This window comes from Oryx dammah, unplaced genomic scaffold, assembly GCF_014754425.2.
Source record: "Oryx dammah isolate SB20612 unplaced genomic scaffold, SCBI_Odam_1.1 HiC_scaffold_10, whole genome shotgun sequence".
Classification (NCBI taxonomy): domain Eukaryota; kingdom Metazoa; phylum Chordata; class Mammalia; order Artiodactyla; family Bovidae; genus Oryx; species Oryx dammah.
Window position 1 is genome coordinate 16,351,106 of NW_024070194.1, and position 20,846 is coordinate 16,371,951.

Here is a 20,846-nt window from a genome sequence, read left to right on the forward strand (position 1 = left end):
GAATGCACACAGTATTTCTAAATATGAGGCAGAACACAAATGAAATTCTACATAACTGTGAAAAAGAATTTTTCTTAAAGAGTATGTTTTTTGAAACTTAAGAAAATGCAGTCTGGTTTACACTGCTTAGTTTCAAAGGATGCATCATATCTAGTATAGAACGGCCTCCAGTTTAGAGTAAAGGAACATGTATGAAATGCTCTAGCAACCTGTGTGTTGGCTGTTTAAATAAAAGGACACTACCTACTTCAATTCTTTCCTGGACTTGCTCTACAAAATGTATGTCACGAAGATGACGTTTTTGATTTCAGCAGCCACTACCAAAATCAAATGTGTCAGGCTCATTAATTATAAACAAAGAGGGAAGAAAACAAAAACAAACAAACAAAAACCAAGAATGCATATTCTGTGTATACCAAAAAAGGGTTTTTTAATTGTCAGGGAAATATACAACACTGACAGGTTAGCTAGTTCACAATACCCCCAGAGTACCATGGAGATGGCAGTCAGGTTATCCTGAAAGTTGGTCATTTGGGCTGTTCTCTTGAAAGTTTTTAAATGCAAAGATACATGGCCTAACACTGTTTTCATTTAACTCCCAGGCTAATTTGACATCTTAACATAACACAAATCAGACATGCTTTCTATTTACACTGGCCTTAAGCACACCCATGTGTAATAAAATAAAGCTGCATTAGGCAGAATGAGAGGCAGTGCAACTCAGTGAAATGTGTATGGGCTTTGAAGTCAGCCAGGCCCAGATTCAATTAAAACACCGAGTAAGTTACTTGTCTCCTTGAGACTCACTTTCTTTGACTGTAAATGAATACATAAATAAACAAACAGCTAAAACGAACCAACCATACAGAGTTCATGAACTACATAAGGGGGTCAAACAATGCAAATATATGGCTAAAAACTCAGTCAATGCTAGCACCTGCTCTAATATTTAAATAGGCTATAGTGTGGCAAATTTGATGTTGCTAGACAGACTACACACTGTTTACTTATAAGACAAGCCGTGGTAGAGGACTTCTGAATGTCTTTGTAATATCTACTGCTTTACATAAACTACTTTTAAAGAATATTTTAAATTTATGGGAGTGAAAAAAAGCCAAATCCAGTTACTCTGTAAAACACAAATCCATCCCGGAGTGGAGGCACGCAAAGACAAAATCAAGCCTGCTTCACGACCTGGATCCTGCGCCCAGTGCCAAGAGCTGCCCTCTGGTGATTCCATACTCTTGATCGCTAGCTCCACCTTGTGGCCAGAACCTTCTACTAGGGGTTACTTCAAGCCACTCAGCCCTATGCTCTGGGGGGTCAAGACATACCAAGAGGGGTCCTGCAGAAGGATCTTGGGGAGAGTAGCTTCCAGGATAGTCGTCATCCTCCTCCTCTTGTATTTGCTGAAAAGTTCGCTTCAGAGATTTCTTCTCCTCTGTTGCTAGAGGAAAGAAAAAAGTGACACATGTGGGTCACTGCAGCCTGAAGAGGCAGGTCAAATGCTAAGCACAATGGGTCACAAATAAAAAAGGGTAGAAGGGTGTACCTTTCCAAAGATGGCTTAACATTAACCCTAACTGCCACTTATTTTCAAGTGGTGGTCATTCCGTACATCATTGAGAAGAGTCAAAATGGCCTCAGTTGGTCATCTCAGATTGACTCACTGGAAAAACACCACCGGAAAAAAGCATCTAAAAGTGAAACTTACCCAACTATTTCACTAAAAAACCTCATTATCTTTAAAAGAAAACAAGAAGTTAACAGGGACTGTAAAAAGGTAACAAACCTCATGAGAAAATATAATGAAGCAAGCCAACGTGTGTACAATGAGAGACTTTACACTTTCTGGGATCATTTCAGAAAATAAGTAGTCGAGAGAGACCCATCGATAAGACTGTGTCAAAAGCTCTAAAAGCAAATACCCTTTAAATCATCCCTTTAAGAACAAAACAAACCTGGTTTTACACTAAAATTTAAAATAACCATTGCTGAGCATGATGATACTGCTAAGAGAAATGACCTAAGTCAACATTTTAAAATTAACCACTTTTGAGGCTAACGGGTTACATTTTTATTTTTATTTTATTTTTTTTTCAGGGGCGCCGGGACCAACGATCACCAGCTTGCCCCACTAGCAAAAATTATGCTTCCAAAATCTCTTGATGTCGATTCCGCACGTAGAGCAAACGAGCTGCCCTACGTGTGCCACTCACGACAGAAGCCCTTTTTTTGGGTTACATTTTTAAATTATCTGTATCATGTGCTCTTAAATTTTTATGATGGATGTATTAATTCCAAAATCATTCCTTTTGCATTAAATTGGACAATACAAAACAAACGCCAAACAACTGAGGGACATAAAGCTGAATGAGAAATTCAAGCCTGGAAAGTAAAGAAACTACTGGATGCGTAACATGTGCCAGCCATCCCAATAGTTTCTTTACATTTGATCCTTTCAACAATTCTAAGGCATGGTGTGTCTCCATTTTATAGGTGAAAAAATGAAGACCCAGAGAGGCTAAATAACTCATGTAACAGTATGATTTCAACATCTGTGTGCTTTCCACTGAACGCAACTAAAACTTACTTAGTGCCACACAACTATCCTCTCCTCTTGTCAAGGGAGAGATGCCATGCACCTGCCTCAGAATTCTGTGAGTTATAAATGGGACACGGATACTTCCTGCTTAATTCAACATTCTCTTCTGGAACCCAGGATGTAGCTTCTGTTCTCTACCTTACATATTAACTGAGCAAACTGTGTTTGACGTGAAAGCCAAATCAGTATCATGGGTTTCATTCTTTTTTTCTTAATGCTTTGTCTGCTCTACTAAAGAAGAGAAACAGCAGCATTCGTATGACGGGCAGTCCTGTCTTCGTGCTATTCTATTATGCACAGATTTATTACCACGGTTTGGTTAAATGACACCATTCCCCCAACGACACACTTTAAATTTCAGTTGTCATGGCGTATTTACTCAGAGTAACTGCATCAACAAACCTCGCTGCTAACTCCGGTCCACCAATCACTACGTAAATAACAGAAGGGCATCGTGACTAGTGACCACATCACTTCTTTCAAGGTCAGTAACTGGTCACTGTTATTCAGTTCACACGTAGGCAACAAAGTGTTTAGTCGTGTTGTTAGTCTCCCAGTGTCAAAATCCACATGACATTTTATAAAAATAAATAATCAAAACAGGGAACTGACTGATAAAGATGAAAGAGCAACAAAGAAACTAAAACTAAAATTAATGCTGGAAATGAAATTCACACGAAACATAAATGGGGCTGTACAAGAGACAGCTGGCTGTAGGGACGCGGACACTTGTTATGTTCTCCAAGAGACTCTGGATTCATAGCCAGAGGGAACTCAGTGAAGGCCAACTAATCAACATAAATGAAGAAAGTGGTTGTGATGAAAAGAATGACAATGTCCTGGAGAAAGTAATGTTGACAAAATTCACTTTAGAGGAACGCTTAAGAGTTACTTCACAACACTGACAGCACAAAGGAAAACACGCTGGAAACTAATCCAAAGTTAGAAAGGAGTATGACAAAGACGGGAAAGATGCAACGAGCTTTGTTCAAATCACTCTTGATAAGTCTGTTACAGAGCAATAAACATCACAGCTCATGTTACTAACTTACGTTAGAACATGCTAAATAAATCTTTACTTTTTTGTTTTCTTATACAATTGAGATCAACAGTGAGTTTTCCTTTCTTTGACAAAAAAATTTTAAAAGTCACAGAACAATTGTAATTTTCCACATTGATTATTAAGATCACTTTGATGGTATTCAGCTTGACCAGTCATTTTAACAGTCCTGCACTATGCAAAGCAAGGATGGCTGTATTTTTCAAACAGAAAAGCTGTAAGGCTATAATTTGCATATGAAATATCTCTGCACACAGTGGCTGCCTAAGTAGAGTGTAGCGTGTGGTATGACCCTGTCGACATTCAGTCACTACAGCATCAAAGTGGCTATTTTTGATTAGTAGCCACAAGAATGTAAGCACAGGAGCAAAAAAGAATTTATAGTATTGTTCTGTTCACTTCCAAACACCTAGAAGAGAATGCTGAAAAATTAACTGTTAAACACACTAAAGAAGGTAGAAAAACTTATAAAACTTGAGTCCTTCAATTTTCCAACTGTCATACAGAAATTATTACATATAAAAACCACGTATCACTGAACATCTCAGGTCACTCAGAACCACTGAATTCAGATAGTGGAAGCCCTTACACATACCTATGTCTTTGCTTTCCCCACTGCTCCCCACCTCATTTTTCATGAGAATGTCAAGGCCCATCAGCTGAGGTTTCTCTAAAGCCAGAGAGCTTGTTTAGTAAGTCTGGGTTCTACAGCAAAAGCTTTTTGCCTCCTAAGTGGGAGTTCCTGCTGTCACTCACTCATAGCAACGCAAAACTGAAATCAAACTGATGACAATTTTAGAGCTGTTTCCATCCTTCACATCCTGATGGAAGAGGGTGTAATAGGAAGTAACCATCATCATCCTATGTTTCCGGTTCTCTCCTGTCTCCACTTAGAGGACCTACTGGAAATAGATTATTTATCATTTCCCCCACAGGGCTTCACCTTTCCTGAGCTATCTAGTTCCATTATGAACACTTACACTGGCTCCATCTTCCAAGTACCATGCCTTGGAGAACGGCAGAATCTCTCCCCAAGTCCCAACCTGAAACAGATTCCACACCTGTGAGGAATTCTTCCATATGCCCACTTTCTGCTTCTTCCCAAAGCCTCTTATCAGCCACCTGTCCTTTCTCATGCCTCATCCAGACCGCTGTCCCATCCTGCCTCTTCCAATCACTCCTTCTCCAGCATGGACCATACTCTCTCTCTCACTAAAGCTGAGCTCTGGCCCCATCAGGCCTCTATTCAAAACCCTGGAAAGACCACCAAGGTTCAGTCTACTTGGTAACGAATGGTAATGGCAGCATCACTCTCAGCACTCCCTTTCAACCATCACCGTCTCCCTCTAACCCCATGGGCCTCTCTTTGAAAGCAGTTGGCCCTGCTACTTTGCATGGCCGTTGGCAGGCACAGGCCTTCCCTCTCTGATAGAAACCTTCAGTACCTTATTCCTTTACAGCCCTATGATGCTCAGGAAAGTGTCAACACACTGAAACCTGAAACCTCCTGAGGGCAGAGGAAGCACAGTGCTTGGAAAGCCCCGGTGCTGTGCCACAAATGACCATCCCCACTGTCCTTTACATGAACTGGACTCTCCTCTGCTCATGTGCAGAGTTAGCAGTGAGGAAGTCCAGAATCCTCAATTGAGTCACACAACCATTAAAACGACCCAGGCATATGCCAGGCCCGTTCCTGAGTGGATTTCAGACCAGGCACCTTCCACTACCCATTCAGCTCTGACCACAGCAGTTCCACTCACCCCCTTTTCACACCCTCACTCACTCTGTTCACAGGCAGGGCAAACATCTCAGGGGCAAAGTTCCTTCTGTCCTCATCTCGCACATCTTCTGTTCTGTCCTCCAACTCATTCCCGTGTCTCCAGGAGACCTTGCACTCAGCTAATCATCAAATGCTCTGATGACCGAAGGGTTTACAGTATGCACAGACCTGCCTATGGACTAGTTTTTCCGACAGTAAAACTAATTCTAAGGCAGAAAGTTAGCCCGAAGGATCCCCAATCACATTAGAAAATGCAGTCATCTACCCAAAAACCTGGACCTTCTAAAGATCTACTAAAAATTTCTAAGATTAAAAAAAAAAAGAAAAGAAAGAAAAAAAACAAAAACCCACAAACTTTATATTACTTTTGTAATGAAAAAAGAGGAAATACTATTTCTAACAGCTCCCTCATTCTTTGTTCCCTCCCTGCAAAATAAGACTTTTCTTTTAAAAAACACATTAACTTCTACCTGCGGGGAGAAAAAGATGTGAAGCAAACCGAGGACTGACACCCGAGGCACGGTACTGGGAGCACCCGACCCGTCTCATCTAGCTGGAATGAACCGCCAGGTCCAGCCCTGAACCCAGGAAGGTAGGCCTAGGGTGTGTGCTCTGAACCACCATGCTTTCCAACTGAAAATACTAACAAGATTCTTCCTACTTTTGCTATTGGCTTGTATTTACAAACTCAGAATATTAGATATTAGAACTGGGAGGGGGTGCCAAAAAGAAGCCATGTAATCACATTAATAACTTCTTATCTACATGATCTCAAGTAATCCTCACACAAGCCTATGAGGTATTACTACTAAGAGCCATACTGTACAGTGAGGAACCTGGGGCTCAGAGAGGTCAAATGCCATGCCCAAGGTCACACAACTTGCAAGTGACAGAGCCAGGATTCATACTCTGGAAGTTTGCTTTCAAACGCTTGCCCTGAAGAGCTAAACTAACTACACTAAAGGTCCAGGGAAGCTGAGTGACCTACTCATGAATTCATACCCTAATTCAAGTCTACTGAATCCATGTGCTTGCAAGGAAAAGTTATGGTGTGAAGAAAATACGCTTTTAAGTTATATAGACCTGGGTTTATATAAACTTACTTATCAATTGTATCTACTTGGACAAAATTACTCTATCCTTTCGAGTCTTAATACTGTAGATTAAGTATTAATACTGTACTTACTACATACAGTCCTTCAGTACCTAAAATAAATTAACAGGAAAAGAAGCCAGCAGAGAGAGAGGAGTTGAATAAATGCTACACCCTTTGAACTTCCCTTTCCCTTCCGAAGTCTACAACCATAGGGTACTGTGTGATTTATGCGGGCCTCCAGTGAATGATGAGGTTCCACCCAGACAAGCAACGGCCTGAGTACCCCCAAGAGCAGAGAGACAACTTTAGAATCTCTGGGTCCTGTATCTGAGAGACAGGTCAGAGAGTCAGTTCCTAGGCAGGTTAAGAAGAAGTCCGGGTATCCCCGAGGAGAGAGGGGTCTGGAGGAGAGCACAAACAGTTTTTTTCTCTACACTCATTAGTCTTAGTCACGTAGTTTTTTCCTTTAAGCCCGGAACTGATGATTACACAACAAACAACTCAGTTTAAACTCTACTAAGGATTATATAACAACAATGTATATATAACAACAATGTATCCTGCTTGAGGGCAGTTCTCCTTCCTAAAAACCTTCTGGCTAATCCTGTTATCTTAAAATGTAAACTGTGGGAGTGGGTCTGGTAAAATTTTCACAAACTTGAGACATTCTTTTGATTTACTGTAATAATTAAAAAGTATGTAACTCCCTTGCTAACATTAGCAAGAGGGGCATTCTCCATCCCCCTTCTGATGTCTACGTCAGAAACTTTCTCTGTCCCTTGTCTTACTTTAATAAAACTCTGCTACACAAAAGCTCTTGAGTGATCAAGACTGGTCCCTGGTCCCGTAGCTAAATCTTTGGAGATCACAAATCCAACATTGTTCACCATAAGCTATCACAGGTATATAAACTCAAGAAAAATCCAGTTCTAAAAATTCCTAAACTCACACATTCTAAAAGATTACAACTGCCAAAGTTCCACAGGAAAATTTTTATTCCAAGGGTAAACTCTTATATAAAGCTGTCTGCAGACAAAGAATTACTCATGAATTAACACTGCAATATAAATGGACTATTTAAATTTGGAAATAAGCTTCTGGAAAAACCCATCAACATTCTGAAAGGACTGTGTAAAATATTCTGGTAATTGAAGTCTGAAGAAGACAGTGAGTTAGCTGAGACGAATACACACGTTGGAACCTTTTGATACGTGTTTTCATCTTTACAAACTAGAAAAAGAGAAATTATCTTTGGATCAGTATCATCCTCCACAGTAAAGGAATATTGCCTCCATTGTTAATGTCTAGACACTCCAAAAAAAAAAAAAAAAAACCCAGAAACCTAATGGAGCTATTTTCAAATCTACTGCTACCACAAATCCCCCAATTAGTCTGACTGCTCCCTGAGTGCAGAACTATTTCTCACTCCTCTCTGCTCTTTCCTATACTGTCTAGCAGAGCTGTTTACTCATAGCATATGTCTGGCAAATGTTTGCTGAATTGAAATTCAACACTTGACTTCAAACATCATCTTTCAGAGCTCTCCTACTTGCCCAAAGGTGTTTTTAAGAAATCAGCACTGTTTACCAATGAACTTGAAGTCAGAGGAGAGGAAAGAATGCCAGCTAATTCCCCAACGCTGTGCAGAACACCTCCAAAGGACACGATGCAAACACGGCCAGAATCCGAAGTAGGAAACATCGTACTCTTCAGAGCGGCCCCAAAATTGCCCTCTGTCAACTCCAAGTAAAACAACAATGGTCTGCAGCCTGAAAGCACTTATGCCATTCTTAGCAAGCCTCTAACCTCTAGCTTCACAGGAAAGTTACCCTACCTTAAAACACATATAAACTCAGATCTGGAAGGGATTATGAAAGGTATACAATAAAGAGTTGCTGAATGAATATCATCACGTATGCTGCTACTGCTAAGTCACTTCAGTCGTGTCCAACTCTGTGCGACCCATAGACGGCAGCCCACCAGGCTACCCTGTCCCTGGGATTCTCCAGGCAAGAACACTGGAGTGGGTTGTCACTGCCTTCTCCTAATCATGGTTAAATTCTATTGCAGACGCATGTACAAAATACTAGAGGAACAAGGAGGGAATTGGCTACATGTGCCCAGACAAGCTGGCAAAGACGTCAGAAGGAGAGTAGCATTCTTGAAGAGTAGGTTCACCACGTACAAGGGGCAGAAAAGACATTTTAGGCAGAGGTAACGGCAAATGCAAAGGAAGGGGAACCACAGAGCATTCAGAAGGGAAGCTGTTAGGAGTGGCCAAATATGGTACATGTGAAGAAATGGGAGAAGAATCTGGAAAAGGAGACTGGTTCACATTATAAAGAGAACACCATGTCAGGACTCGGACTTGATCCTCCAGGCAGTGGGTATATATGCAGTCACATGAGAGCTATGCCAACCAGAATTCAATCACAACTAACCAGAAGCCAAAGAACCAAATAATGTTTGGTCTTACTCCTCTTCAAAGGAAAAAACAACATAGCTTTTAAGAAGGACTTGGCAAAATTCACATACATGCATGTACACATTACCTGAGGATATTCTTGGTTCAGTAAAGACCAAAACCAATTTTTGGTGACAGCTGACACCCATCAAAAGTACATCCTCAAACCACATGAATATTTAATGAAACCAAGTTCCAAAAGGGCTAAAGGACTTATTCAAGAGCCTGTAGTAGTTAACGGCAAAGCTAGGACAAAATCTTACCCAGGGTACTTCCTAGTTCCCGACAACTCTAAACAAGTTTGTTGTTCCTTTCCCTTGTGCAAGGAAAGTCTCAGAAAGGCAGGAGCAAACCAAGAAGAATACAGAGCAAAAGGCAGGGTACGAGATGATGAACAGCATGAATACTAGAATCAGGCTTACACGCTGCAAGCACTACATAAATTCTCACCATCATTTATGATCATCTCTCTCTGAAGAATCATACAATCGCTGGTGGTTCACAGCAACCCCCACTGCAGCTTTTCATATTTGATTCGAAAGTAGGCAAAGACCAAGAGCTGTAAGCATGTGGTGATGTCTCTACCTTTGGGGGGAGGGCTCTTGGAGTCCTCCATAGACAGCTTCAGCTGCTGGATGAACTCGCCGCCATACACACTTCTTTCTTGCCAGATGTTCAGCAATCTTTCTAAAGGTTTTTTACAGCCTTCATCTGCCTCTCTGCCCAGAAAAGATGAAAAGATATATGTAAGTTTAAGATTTTTTATTTTAATTAGGACAGACTTACTTAAAAAAAAAAAAAACCCAGAAAACACCAACAACTGACTACATGATTTACATATTTAAAAACAGAAGAATAAGGTACATACTGTAATTAATGGATACTCAAAACTTCACCAGAAACTATATTCTTCCTGTGGTGTGTAGGGAAGAGAAAGGGATTATGTTACAAAAGTAATCTGTGTCTTTTATCCTCTTTGAAAGGTAAATAGGGCAAAGCCAAAGGCTCGTTTTCACTGACAGAAAATTATCAAAAACCAATCATATCAATTGTGACAGCCTGCTTTTTAGAATGCATTAACTTAAATCTGGTGCCAAACATACTGCTAGAAAATTAAAGCAGGCCAAAACTTTTTAGGATGAGAAAAATGATTAAAATCAAATGTTTAAAATGGGGAATACATTTGTAACAACTCATCAATGCTAACACACCAACACCTCTAACATGCACAAATACAATTGTACACATATATATGTCAAGACTAATCTCAACTTTATACTCACTACCTCATAATTATGTTCATTCCTTGCTAGGTCTACATTCCAGGTTCACACAAAGGTGTTGAGCTATATCTGAATGAAAGAAGCTAGATAGTTTTATTCTTGACATATTCCCTCTTCTTAAAACAGACCATTTTTCAGGGCAATGACCATAGCTCACACTCAGCGTTAGACAGTTGTTTACCACAAAGTGTCAGACAGCAAGTGGAAGTGTAGGGGGAAGACTTTTCGAAAGGAAAACAAATCCCCTCACCGTCCGCTGTGTCACTATGAATTGTTCTGTTCTGTGAAGCACTGAGGGGCTTTACACAAGAAGAGATACCCCAACATCTTAACATCTAAGTCAACATATAGCTTTAACAAGAACCTCAAAAAGTGGAGAGTGAAAGTCACTCAGTCCTGTCCAACTCTTTGCAACCCCATGGACGGGAGTCCCCTAGGCTCCAGGCTCCTCTGTCTAGGGGGATTCTCCAGTGGGTTGGAGAATCTGGAGGGGGTTGCCATGCCCTCTTCCAGGGGATCTTCCCAACTCAGGGAAGTTGGGAAGTCCTGCATTGCAGGCAGATTCTTTACCAACTGAGCCACCAGGGAAGCCCTCCATACCAAGTTCAACTTAGGTGGGCATTTCACCCACCACCAGCCCTGACAACACTTTTAAAACTTAAAAGATGAGCTGAGGTTTTGGCCTCATCTGGTCAGATTGTATTACTTACGAATTATTAGTGGCAAATTTTGCTAAATTGGGGGGTCAAAGTACTAACTAAATCAGGATACATGCAAAATTAATTATTCTTTTGTTCAGCCTTTTTTTAAGTCAGAGGTCAGGATGAGGAAAAGGGGGGGAAACTCATAGCTTATAAAACTTAAAGACATGACCTTGATATTTATTAAAAAAAAATCTCTACTCCATCTTCAAAATACATCTAGAAACAAATTACTTCTCTTTCTCTGCTATCAGCCTGGTCCAAGTCACCATCATTTCTTATCTAATGACTACAGCAGCCTCATTACTAATCTCCCTGCTTCCACCCTGTCCTCCATCTCTTCCCAAGTTTTCAAACTCCAATCCTGTCTTGTGAAGGCAGTTCACATCACTTTTTTTCTCCAAACTCTCAACAGTTCTTCCCATTCTCCCTCAGAATAAACCTAATCAAGCCGATAAACCCCTTCTCGGCCCAGCCCATCATTCCCCTGACCTCACCTCCTGTCCTCACTCTCCCTTCCCTCCCCAGCAGCTCCCTGGCCTTCCTGCCTCAGGGCCTTTGCACTTCGCCTGGAACCACATTACCGGACACAGCTCAGGCCCAACAAGGCCCCTCTGCTCTCCTCCTTCAGGTGTGTCTGTTCGCACAGCACCTTTCCAGGGAACCCTTTCCTAATCTTCCTATTTAAAAGCACACTCCTTACTCCTGCTTAATTTTTCTCCGCAACATTTACTATTTGGATGTGCTCTATGTACAGTTTCCCTGTTGTTTATACTCTTTCCATTTGAATGTAATTTTCACAAAGGCAGGGATGTGTCTTCCCCCAACTGCTATATGCCCAAGAATAAACACAATAAATGCTGAACTGCAATGTTTTTAATAAAATTTTAGATAAGTTTCAGTAGGCCAGACAATCAGTTGGCTTTCAAAGACCACTTGATCACATGGAGGTCATTCATGTCAGACGTCAATGCAATTAAATACTCATCTGCTCATTCATCGGGGTTTGCTACCGTGCTTAGAACACACTGAACAAAGTCTAGGTCCTCACCTCTAGGGCTTGATCTAGCAGCACCCCACCTCTCCATACCTTCACATTCTAGAACGCTCAACCGTATTTTCTACTCAGCATTTTGCTGCCACTGGTAAATGTGACTGTGTTCATGCTATCTCCACTCCCTTGAATGGAACCCCCAAAACGGAACAAGGTGAAGAGCAAGAAGCTGTAATTCAGGTAGCTGAAGTGTATAGGGAGTGTGTGGAAACAACAGAAGAAACTGGAGGGATAGAGACAGAGTGGCTTGAGATTACAGAGGACCTTATTTTGTTGTGAAGTCGTTATGGCCTTTATCCTGGAGGCAACGAAGTCCCTAATGTGATCAAATGTAGGCTTTAGAAATATAAAGTCATTTTAACTACTGTAACAACAAAATCACAACTAACCAGAGTTTAACTGGCTGGTATTTTAACATGAAATCTGTTGTCTTGGGGCTTCCCTGGAGGTCCAGTGGTTAAGAGTCTGCCTTACAATGCAGGGAATGTGGGTTCGATCCCTGGTAGAGTAACTAAGATCCCACATGCCAAGGGGCAACTAAGCCCACGTGCTGCAACTAAAGACTGTGTGCCACAAGGAAAGATCCTGCTGATGCAATGAAGACAGCTCACAGCCAAATAAATAAATATATGTATTTTTAAAATTAAACAAATAAATTAAATCCATTGTCTGCAAATTTTCCTAAAAGAGAAACCAATCATGTCAACAAATTCCTGAAAGGATTGAGGGACACCTACCCAACCACCACCTACCATTCCTGCAGCTTTGGTCTGGTGCTCCATTAAGGCTGATAGTACAGCTGCAGTCTCACTATTGGACAGTGGATACTGATGCTCAAATCTATTATCACCAAAAGATTTTCAAAGGCTTTCGCCACTAAAGGCTAGAGCCAAAAGGGCACTCTAATTTAATGAGTGAACTAATTAACCATGATAGGCTGATTCCTTGAGCACTATAGTAAAACAAAGTTTTGCCACCTAATGTCCAAAGACAGAGACACAACAGTCAAATCTTTTTACAGATGGGGCTTTGCTGTAAGTAGCTCCAATGAAGTGGAAGTCACTTTAGTACCTGAACTGGATACAACCAAAGCAATAAAATCATTTTATGACAGGAGGAGCTATCTTTTCAAGTTGCACTAATTCCATTCTAATTAGAAAATATTTAAGTGAAAAAACACCAAAAAACCCCTTGCCACCTATCAATGAAAAACTCAGAGATAAGTACATATATAACTTATTTTGTGGAACACAACTTAGTATGTATCTTAATTTTAATTATTATAAATCCAACCACTGAAAATCTCATCTAAAACGTGAAAAGTATGTATTATACCCATGTGGGACTGCTGATTGAAGTGTCAGCTGGATACCCGAGGGCCCGCCAAGCCAGGTTACAGATCTTCCTCTGCAGTGCTAAGGGCACTGCCTTCCTTGATACACCCACCGTAGCTCGTGTGTTTCTCTCTAATCCCATGCACAGTACGCCCATGGCAGGCCTACTCAGGACAGAAATGCTAAGTACCCTCAGCACTTCCAAAAGCACCTCATGTAAGGGCAGAGCAGAAACAGTCCTTTGCAATTGTATAGAAAACGTGATGGATTGGAAAGCCTGGCGTCCATGCAGTCCATGGGGTCACAAAGAGTCTGACATGACTGAGTAACTGAACTGAGAAAAGAGTTAACACGCAGGCCTGAGACTGCTGCCCTGAGAAAGGCCTGCTCACAGGGCTGGCCATGGACTGGCATCTGGGAACTTGGATTTCAGACATGGTCCCATCACGTCCTAATGGAAGAGGATGGTTTACTGTGCTTAAACTGTTTGTACAAACAGTATGGTTTTATGCTGAATACCTGTTTTTCTTCTGGGAGTCTAGAATTTTGGCCAAGAGTGCCTGTGACCAACCCCAACAAACCCCTAGGTACTAAATCTCTAATGGGCCCCCAGGTAGACAACACTTGGCATGTGCCATCACAACTCAAAGTGGGAAGAACTGAGTATGTCGCGTGGGACTCCACCACGAGTGGACCCCGGGAGCTTATGCCTGGTCTCTGGACTGCAGCCCTTGCCTCTTTCCCTCTGCTCATTTTGCTTTGTATCCTTTCACTGTAGTAACTCACAGCCATGAACCCAACTACACACTAAGTCCAGTGAGTCCTCCTAGAAAGTCACCAACCTGGAAGTGGTCTTGGGGACCCATGATTGTTATAACAGGAAATAAATATGTATAGGGGGATAATTCCAAATTCATGTCTCCAGAAATTAATTTCCTACTGAGCTTCCAACTATTTCATCAGTCTGCCTATCTGGCATCACTGCTTGGACTATCTATCAGCCGTCTCGAACTTAATATAGCCAAAACAAGATTCCTGATTTCCTCTACCAATTCTTTACCCCAGTCTCCATCACAGTAAGCAGGGCCATCAGTCATTCATATACTCATGTCAAGAACCTAGAAACACGCACTCTTTGACTTCTCTTTTCCCTCACTACCAGCTCCCACTTAATTCCCACAAACCTTCTCGATTTTACATGGGAGTGAGCCACACCAATCTATCCATACACATTTAATAAAGCTGTAATCGTCTCACTGCTTCTGAGTCCTAGCCAATGTCACCTCTAGCCCATGCAAGTGCAACACCCCCATGCCCATGTCCCTGCCCTTTATAGTTCATTCTCCACCCCAAAGTGGAGGGATGCTAGAACAAAAGTAATCGGAATACATCATGCCCCTGCTTAAAATCCCTCACTGACATCCCATCAGGACAAAATCCTAACTCTCTCCCAAGGCTCACAGGGCATATATGACTGTCACCTGGCTACCTTTCTGGTTACTTAAACTGCTATTGAAATTATATCTACTCCCAGGAGCTTGGGTTTCGCCCTGTAGCTTAGATGGTAAAGAATCTGCCTGCAATGCAGGACACCAGGTTCAATCCCTGGGTGGGGAAGATCCCCTGGAGAAGAGAATGGCAACCCACTCCAGCATTCTTGCCTGGAGAAGTCCATGGACAGAGAAGCCTTGGGGGCTACAGTCCAAGGGATCAAGGAGAGTCAGACACAAATGATCCACTAACACTTATTTACTTACAAGCTTGGCAAGCTTTCCCTGACTTGAGAGGTTTGCTCCCCTCCCCCAACCCTAGGTGGCAGGGGGTTTGAAGGAGGAAGTAGGAAATTATCATAGAGATTCCTAATCAGTTTTAGTCAATATTAATGGGTCTATCTTTGTTCATTAATTGGACACAAAAAAACAATACAGAGAGCATTTCTCATTGTTGATAAGGTGCCTCAGGATCAAAGTGGAGTGGCTGGACTTTCTATCCTAATAATGGGAGAGGGAGTAGGGAGGGAACTTAGAAACATGGGGATCTTGGAAATAATATCCAAACAGAACCTTAAAAGAACTAGAAGAATGCAAAGAGGAAAGCTAACAGGCCTGTTTTATTTTTTTTAGGATCAGATCTATTTTCCCCACGATGCCATGGAATTAGCCAATACATGTTTACAATGTCTCCTAGATAGGTTTTAAGATGAAACCAAGTAGAAAAGGAATTTTTAATCTTGGTATTGCTCATCCCTCTTCTCCCACCCCTTGCTACTTATCCTTTTCTGATTTGGGGGCAGCTAATGATTACTGTTCAATGTTTAGGAAAATGTCTGTTATCCCTACAGGAATTATTTTAGTGAATTTCCTATACTCTAAATTAGTTAACTTATTCAGTGACTATTTCCTGTATCCCTACTCTGTGCCAAGGCTGTGCAACAATGTTGCTCAGCTCTTGGGACATCACTGATATCAAGACTAAATGGTGTTACCTAAGCTACGTAAGCCAGTAGCTCAATGCCAGACATTGCACTAGGTGCCTGGAACACAGCAAAGAATAAAAAAGAAACAGTCCTCTTTACAGAGTTTATAATTTAGTGCTCTCCCGTGAATGAGCAAAGACGGTTGTTTTACTTTAACTTCACAACAACTCTAAGGAGATCGGTGGTAACATCCCCTTTTAATCAATTATGAAACTTGGGTTCAAACAGCTAAGTAACATATCCAAGGCCACTCAGACAGTGTTGGAGGTAGAGCTACAGCCCACATCTAAGAAACTGAACTAAATCTCCTCAAACAAAGAAATTGCCTCTCTGCAATTTCAGACGGCTACTCTAGTAGTCTGTTCTAAGTTTATTCACTGTTATGAGGATTCCATATGTTTTCAAGTTCCTAACACATTCTGGTTTTTAAGTAGCCATGTTCACAAAAAAAGTCACTTGATAAACAAATATTTTGTTTCCATCTCTATAAAGCTAGATGTCATCTCTTAAAAATGTTCTGAATTTCTCATTTCATTCTTTCAAACTTCCAAATCTTTCATGGAATGCCAGACTTATTTCCACACTTAAGGTCTTTCACTTACACTCTAGACCCTAGAACAGTTTTTGTTTAACCCACTAGTCTCCTCACTGCCAGTTTCCTTTGGCAAAGATGTTTACTTTCATGTGTTTACTTAGTAACATTCTAATGAAAAGTAATTTTTCTTTGCTTCTTCTGGGCAGCTAAGTGTCAAAAGCAGTTTGCTTTTAAATGAATAAAAATGATTTGTAAAATTTTTAATGAGATGTATAATTTCCATGATCTCAGCTATATGTATGCCCTACGCTCCCGTCCTCTGTCACAAAACACAACAGTGGCAGAGTCTCAATATGATAGAGCCAGAGAAACTTTTAATACTAATAATTACTATCTTTGCAGTTACAATAATGACTACTATTTTTAGTGAGTCAGACATCCAGACACTCAGAAGGAAGTAAATAAAAACAAAGGCACAAGCAACTAATTTCTTGCTAAATAGCATGGTTTTGTTACTGGAAAGTTCCCTTGTACAATTTAGCTTTGTTTTTTGACCATAAGCTAATGAGGTAACTCAGCCAAACCAAGGAAAATACCATATTCTAGAAATAAATTCAATAGTGAGTCCATCTTTTCTAGGAGAAAAGATGTGCTTTAAGTGTTAGACGGAATCCCTTCAATACAACAAAATATTTACATGTCTGAGATAATTCTCAAGGGCCCAGGCAAAATATAAAACCACACTCTCTATAAAGCACATCTCTTTTAAGTATGAAGTTGGTGAGTTACAAAGGCTATCACAAAAAAAGAACAAAAGGGAAAAGTAATGCATTTAAAAATAAAACATACCTGGCAACGTGAGAAAAAGCATCCACAAGGACAGATTCAAATTCCCTCGTGAACTCAGGTCCTTTCCTTTTACTGTTCTGAATGACATCGTTGGCTAAGTATAGAAAAGTAAGCTTTCTATTTGATTTGGCTAGAAAAAAAAGAAAAGATAATTTAGCTTACAGCAAGGAAATTCTCAATCCACAATTCTTTCGCCTTACGCTACTCCTAAAGAATACTAAGACAAACATTACCCATTTGAGGTCTAGACTGCTATGTTTGAAAACAAACCAAAAAACCCCACAATTTAAGGAACTCCTGGAGGTATGTCTAGTAAAATAGGACTGAGAATACAATTTTGAAAAAAAAAAAAACAGGAAACAAGAAAAGCCATCTTAATTTCTGTGTTATTTTAATCAATGTAATTAATTGGCAATAAAAATGAAGATAATCCAAAGAAGATTCCTAAAGGATAAGCAGTCAATATTCTCCAGAAGACATATTAAAAGCAAGATTTTCATTTATTCTGTTGCAAAGATGAACATTTCTAACTCACTGTTAATTATCAAATACCACAGAATGAAAAACTCAGTTAGGTTTCAATTTTAAAATAGACTCTTGTAATTTATGCTCCTGGACCAAGAATTCCTTTTTCAACAGTTTAATAACCATAATCAGTCAATGATACCAACTCTACAATCCAGAGGAATCTCTAGATGTATCCGTGGATATTCATCTTAAATAAAAATACATGTTAATGCTACATAATCAGTGAAAATTTACACACGTCTGAAATCTGGATATGCAAAATCATGGCTCCCACAAAAATTCTTCTCTCTTATACCTACTAAATGTAGCATTCTCTATTACTCTACATGGCATCATATATTTAACCATAAAAACCTCATGCAATATATCTGAGTTACAGTTGCTTAGGGGAACACAGTCAATTTCCCGGCTTCTCTGCACATAACTTTTCAACCATGGAGTTAACATCAATATCATTTTTGGTCCCAGTTTTCCTTCGTAAGAAATAAATAGTAACACAATCAGTTCAAAACAAAGTTTTCTTCAACATCAAAGTGCCCGAAACTCAAGCAAGCCCTTTGTCAAACTTTACACACTGAATTACTAGTCCTTATTCTTTGCTCTGAGAAACCATTTCTGTTTCTTTTGAAATGCACACACCATGCATAAATTCTGACACAGCAGGCATAAGATCTGACATTTTAAAATGTAGTACAGGAGAATAACTCGGGTAAAAACAGATTTTTAAGGCATGTTAATAGTGTAAACTGATGACTTAAAGTGCTCATAAAATTAAACATGGATACACTGAACTGTATTAACCTTCTGGTAATAACCTAGTTTAGATAGCCAACTGATGAGAATATTGAAAACCTGGAGCTATCTTTAATTCTAATGATTATTCAAAAGCAGAACATAAGCATCAATAGTTTCAATATGCCACTGTTACTACAAAGGTATGATTACAGCAAAAAGCACTTTTTTTAAAAAAGTAAACCTTGTTCTAGGATATTGCAGCAAATTAAACTATCACGTTAACAACACCATGAAAGTTGAAGATTCAGAAGTAAAACAGAACTTCTAAAAGCAAATCGGACTAAGTGAAGGTTTACAAATACGATATACTTTATGTTTTTTTTGTTTTGTTTTTTTTTAAAGCCCAGAATCCATATTGTAAAATGTCTGTTAGGCCATTCAAGACCTGATACATTGTGTACTATTACAAATATGATAGCTAAGAAGATACAGAGCCAAGGTTTTCACCATCTATGATGCCAATTAATTCTCATCACCCTCAAATTTAGCAATGGGCATTTGTTTAGGATAAAACTTCATCCCCCCACATTCAATGTCCCGAACAGTCAACATTAGCACCATGTGTGCAAAAGCAATATATCAAAGCCTTAGACAGAATTCCCTGGTGGTCCAGTGGTTAGGACTCTGAGCGCTCACTGCCTAGGGCCTGGTTCTACCCCTGGTTCTATGCCTTAGTTTTTATGGGAACTAAGATCCCACAAGCCAGAGCCAAAACAAACAAAAACAACAACAAAAAAACCCTACAAAACCCTAGAATACTTGAAAATACAGTCGTCACACACACACACACACACACACACACACCCTCCCCCACCCCCCCCACCCCCGTCTACTCCAGCCCTGGGTGATAACTCACTTGTTCAGGTGTCTTTCCAATATGTCAGTACAGATTCTTTCACTCCCTACAGAAGCCCATTCCAAATTGGTTGAAACAGTTATTGAGCAAGGTTTAAGTAACTGGCTCTCCAAAATTTTTCACTTTCACTTTGGCTAGTTCTGACATCTAGGGAAACTAACTTTTTTTTTTTTTAAAGAAAAGGTTCATTTACCTGCATTCAGGCTAAGGTACAAAACACTACTGAAAAATGTTCATCTAAGAGCATTTTCCCTGGAGAAGGAAATGGCCAAGCACTCCAGTATTCCTGCCTGGGAAATCCCATGGGCAGAGGAGCCTGGCAGGGTACATACAGTCCATGGAGTTGCAAAAGAGCGGAACAGGACTTTGCAACTAAATAACAACAACACAGAGTATCTTACACCAAATTGTTTCAAAAATAAAGGGAGCCGTTCTACTTAGAACAGAGTCCAAAGGGATAAATTAAGAATTATTCCTCGGAAATGGAAAGAAAATAACAGCAGGAATAGAAATAGTATTCAAGCAGGAAAAGGAAAAACTTTAAAGTCTCATAAATATTTGGAGGCAAAAAGACAATCCGTGAGTGTCTGAAAGAAATGACTACAGACAGAAATGCCCACTTTTAAAGACTCAGGGTGGGCTAGAACCTAAAGGGCTAGTCAATTTGAATGTCAGGGCACAAAATCCCTTTCCACTTTAGTGTGGAGGCATTTTCAATTCATGAAGGAAGCTTGGGTATTAGAAAACTGTATCATGAGGCTTGGAAGACCAGCCTCTAGTTCTTTATTGTCCAATATGGTAGCCACTAGCCACATGCAGCTATGAATATTTGCTTTGTACCTAACAAAACTCAGGAACTGAATTTTCCATTGTATTTATTTGAAACTTCCTTAGTCACACATTTTGAGTGCTCATGGCAAGAGGCTACCTTATTGGACAGCAAATGTAAAACATTTCTTTCATCACAGAAAGCTCATGTCCCAACTGGATAACTCTTGACAAAGCATTTAATCTCTTCATATCTTTATCTTTTCATCTATAAAACAGGGATAATAATGCTGACCTACTTACAACATAAGGTTCCATTATACGAGATTAGGGTTTAAAGGGAAGTCACTTAGTCATGTCCAACTCTTTGCAACCCCATGGACTGTAGCCTATCAGGCTCCTCTGTCCATGGGATTTTCCAGGCAATAGTCTGGAGTGGATTGCTATTTAGCTTCATAAACAAAAGAACTCTAAACTGTTACTCTCAGTAACTCAAATATGGTGAGGTGGGGAATCAAGATGGCATCACAAAAGAAGTGACATTTGAGATGGATTTTGACATGCCTCTGAGATCCTCCTAGAAAGGATCCTATAGAGGCAATTCAAATTTCCTCCCCACGTCTCAGATGATCTGAGTGGCACAGTAGGGTACATGAATGACA

General features: G+C 40.2%; 1 protein-coding gene and 1 non-coding gene across 2 annotated transcripts in view; both read right to left on the reverse strand.

Annotated features, from left to right (window-relative positions):
- RPRD1B (regulation of nuclear pre-mRNA domain containing 1B) overlaps window positions 1–20,846 on the reverse strand; it is a 56,895-nt gene that overhangs the window by 33,928 nt on the left and 2,121 nt on the right. Inside the window, exons 2-4 of the mRNA XM_040247333.1 lie at window positions 17,238–17,367; window positions 9,591–9,724; window positions 1,335–1,447 (exon numbers count right to left, since the gene is read on the reverse strand). Of these exons, the coding sequence (XP_040103267.1) occupies window positions 1,335–1,447; window positions 9,591–9,724; window positions 17,238–17,367 (377 nt within the window). The remainder of the gene's footprint in view (window positions 1–1,334; window positions 1,448–9,590; window positions 9,725–17,237; window positions 17,368–20,846) is intronic.
- Window positions 2,102–2,235, reverse strand: LOC120869603. The gene has a single exon (XR_005722573.1). It is a non-coding gene; the product is annotated as a U11 spliceosomal RNA (small nuclear RNA).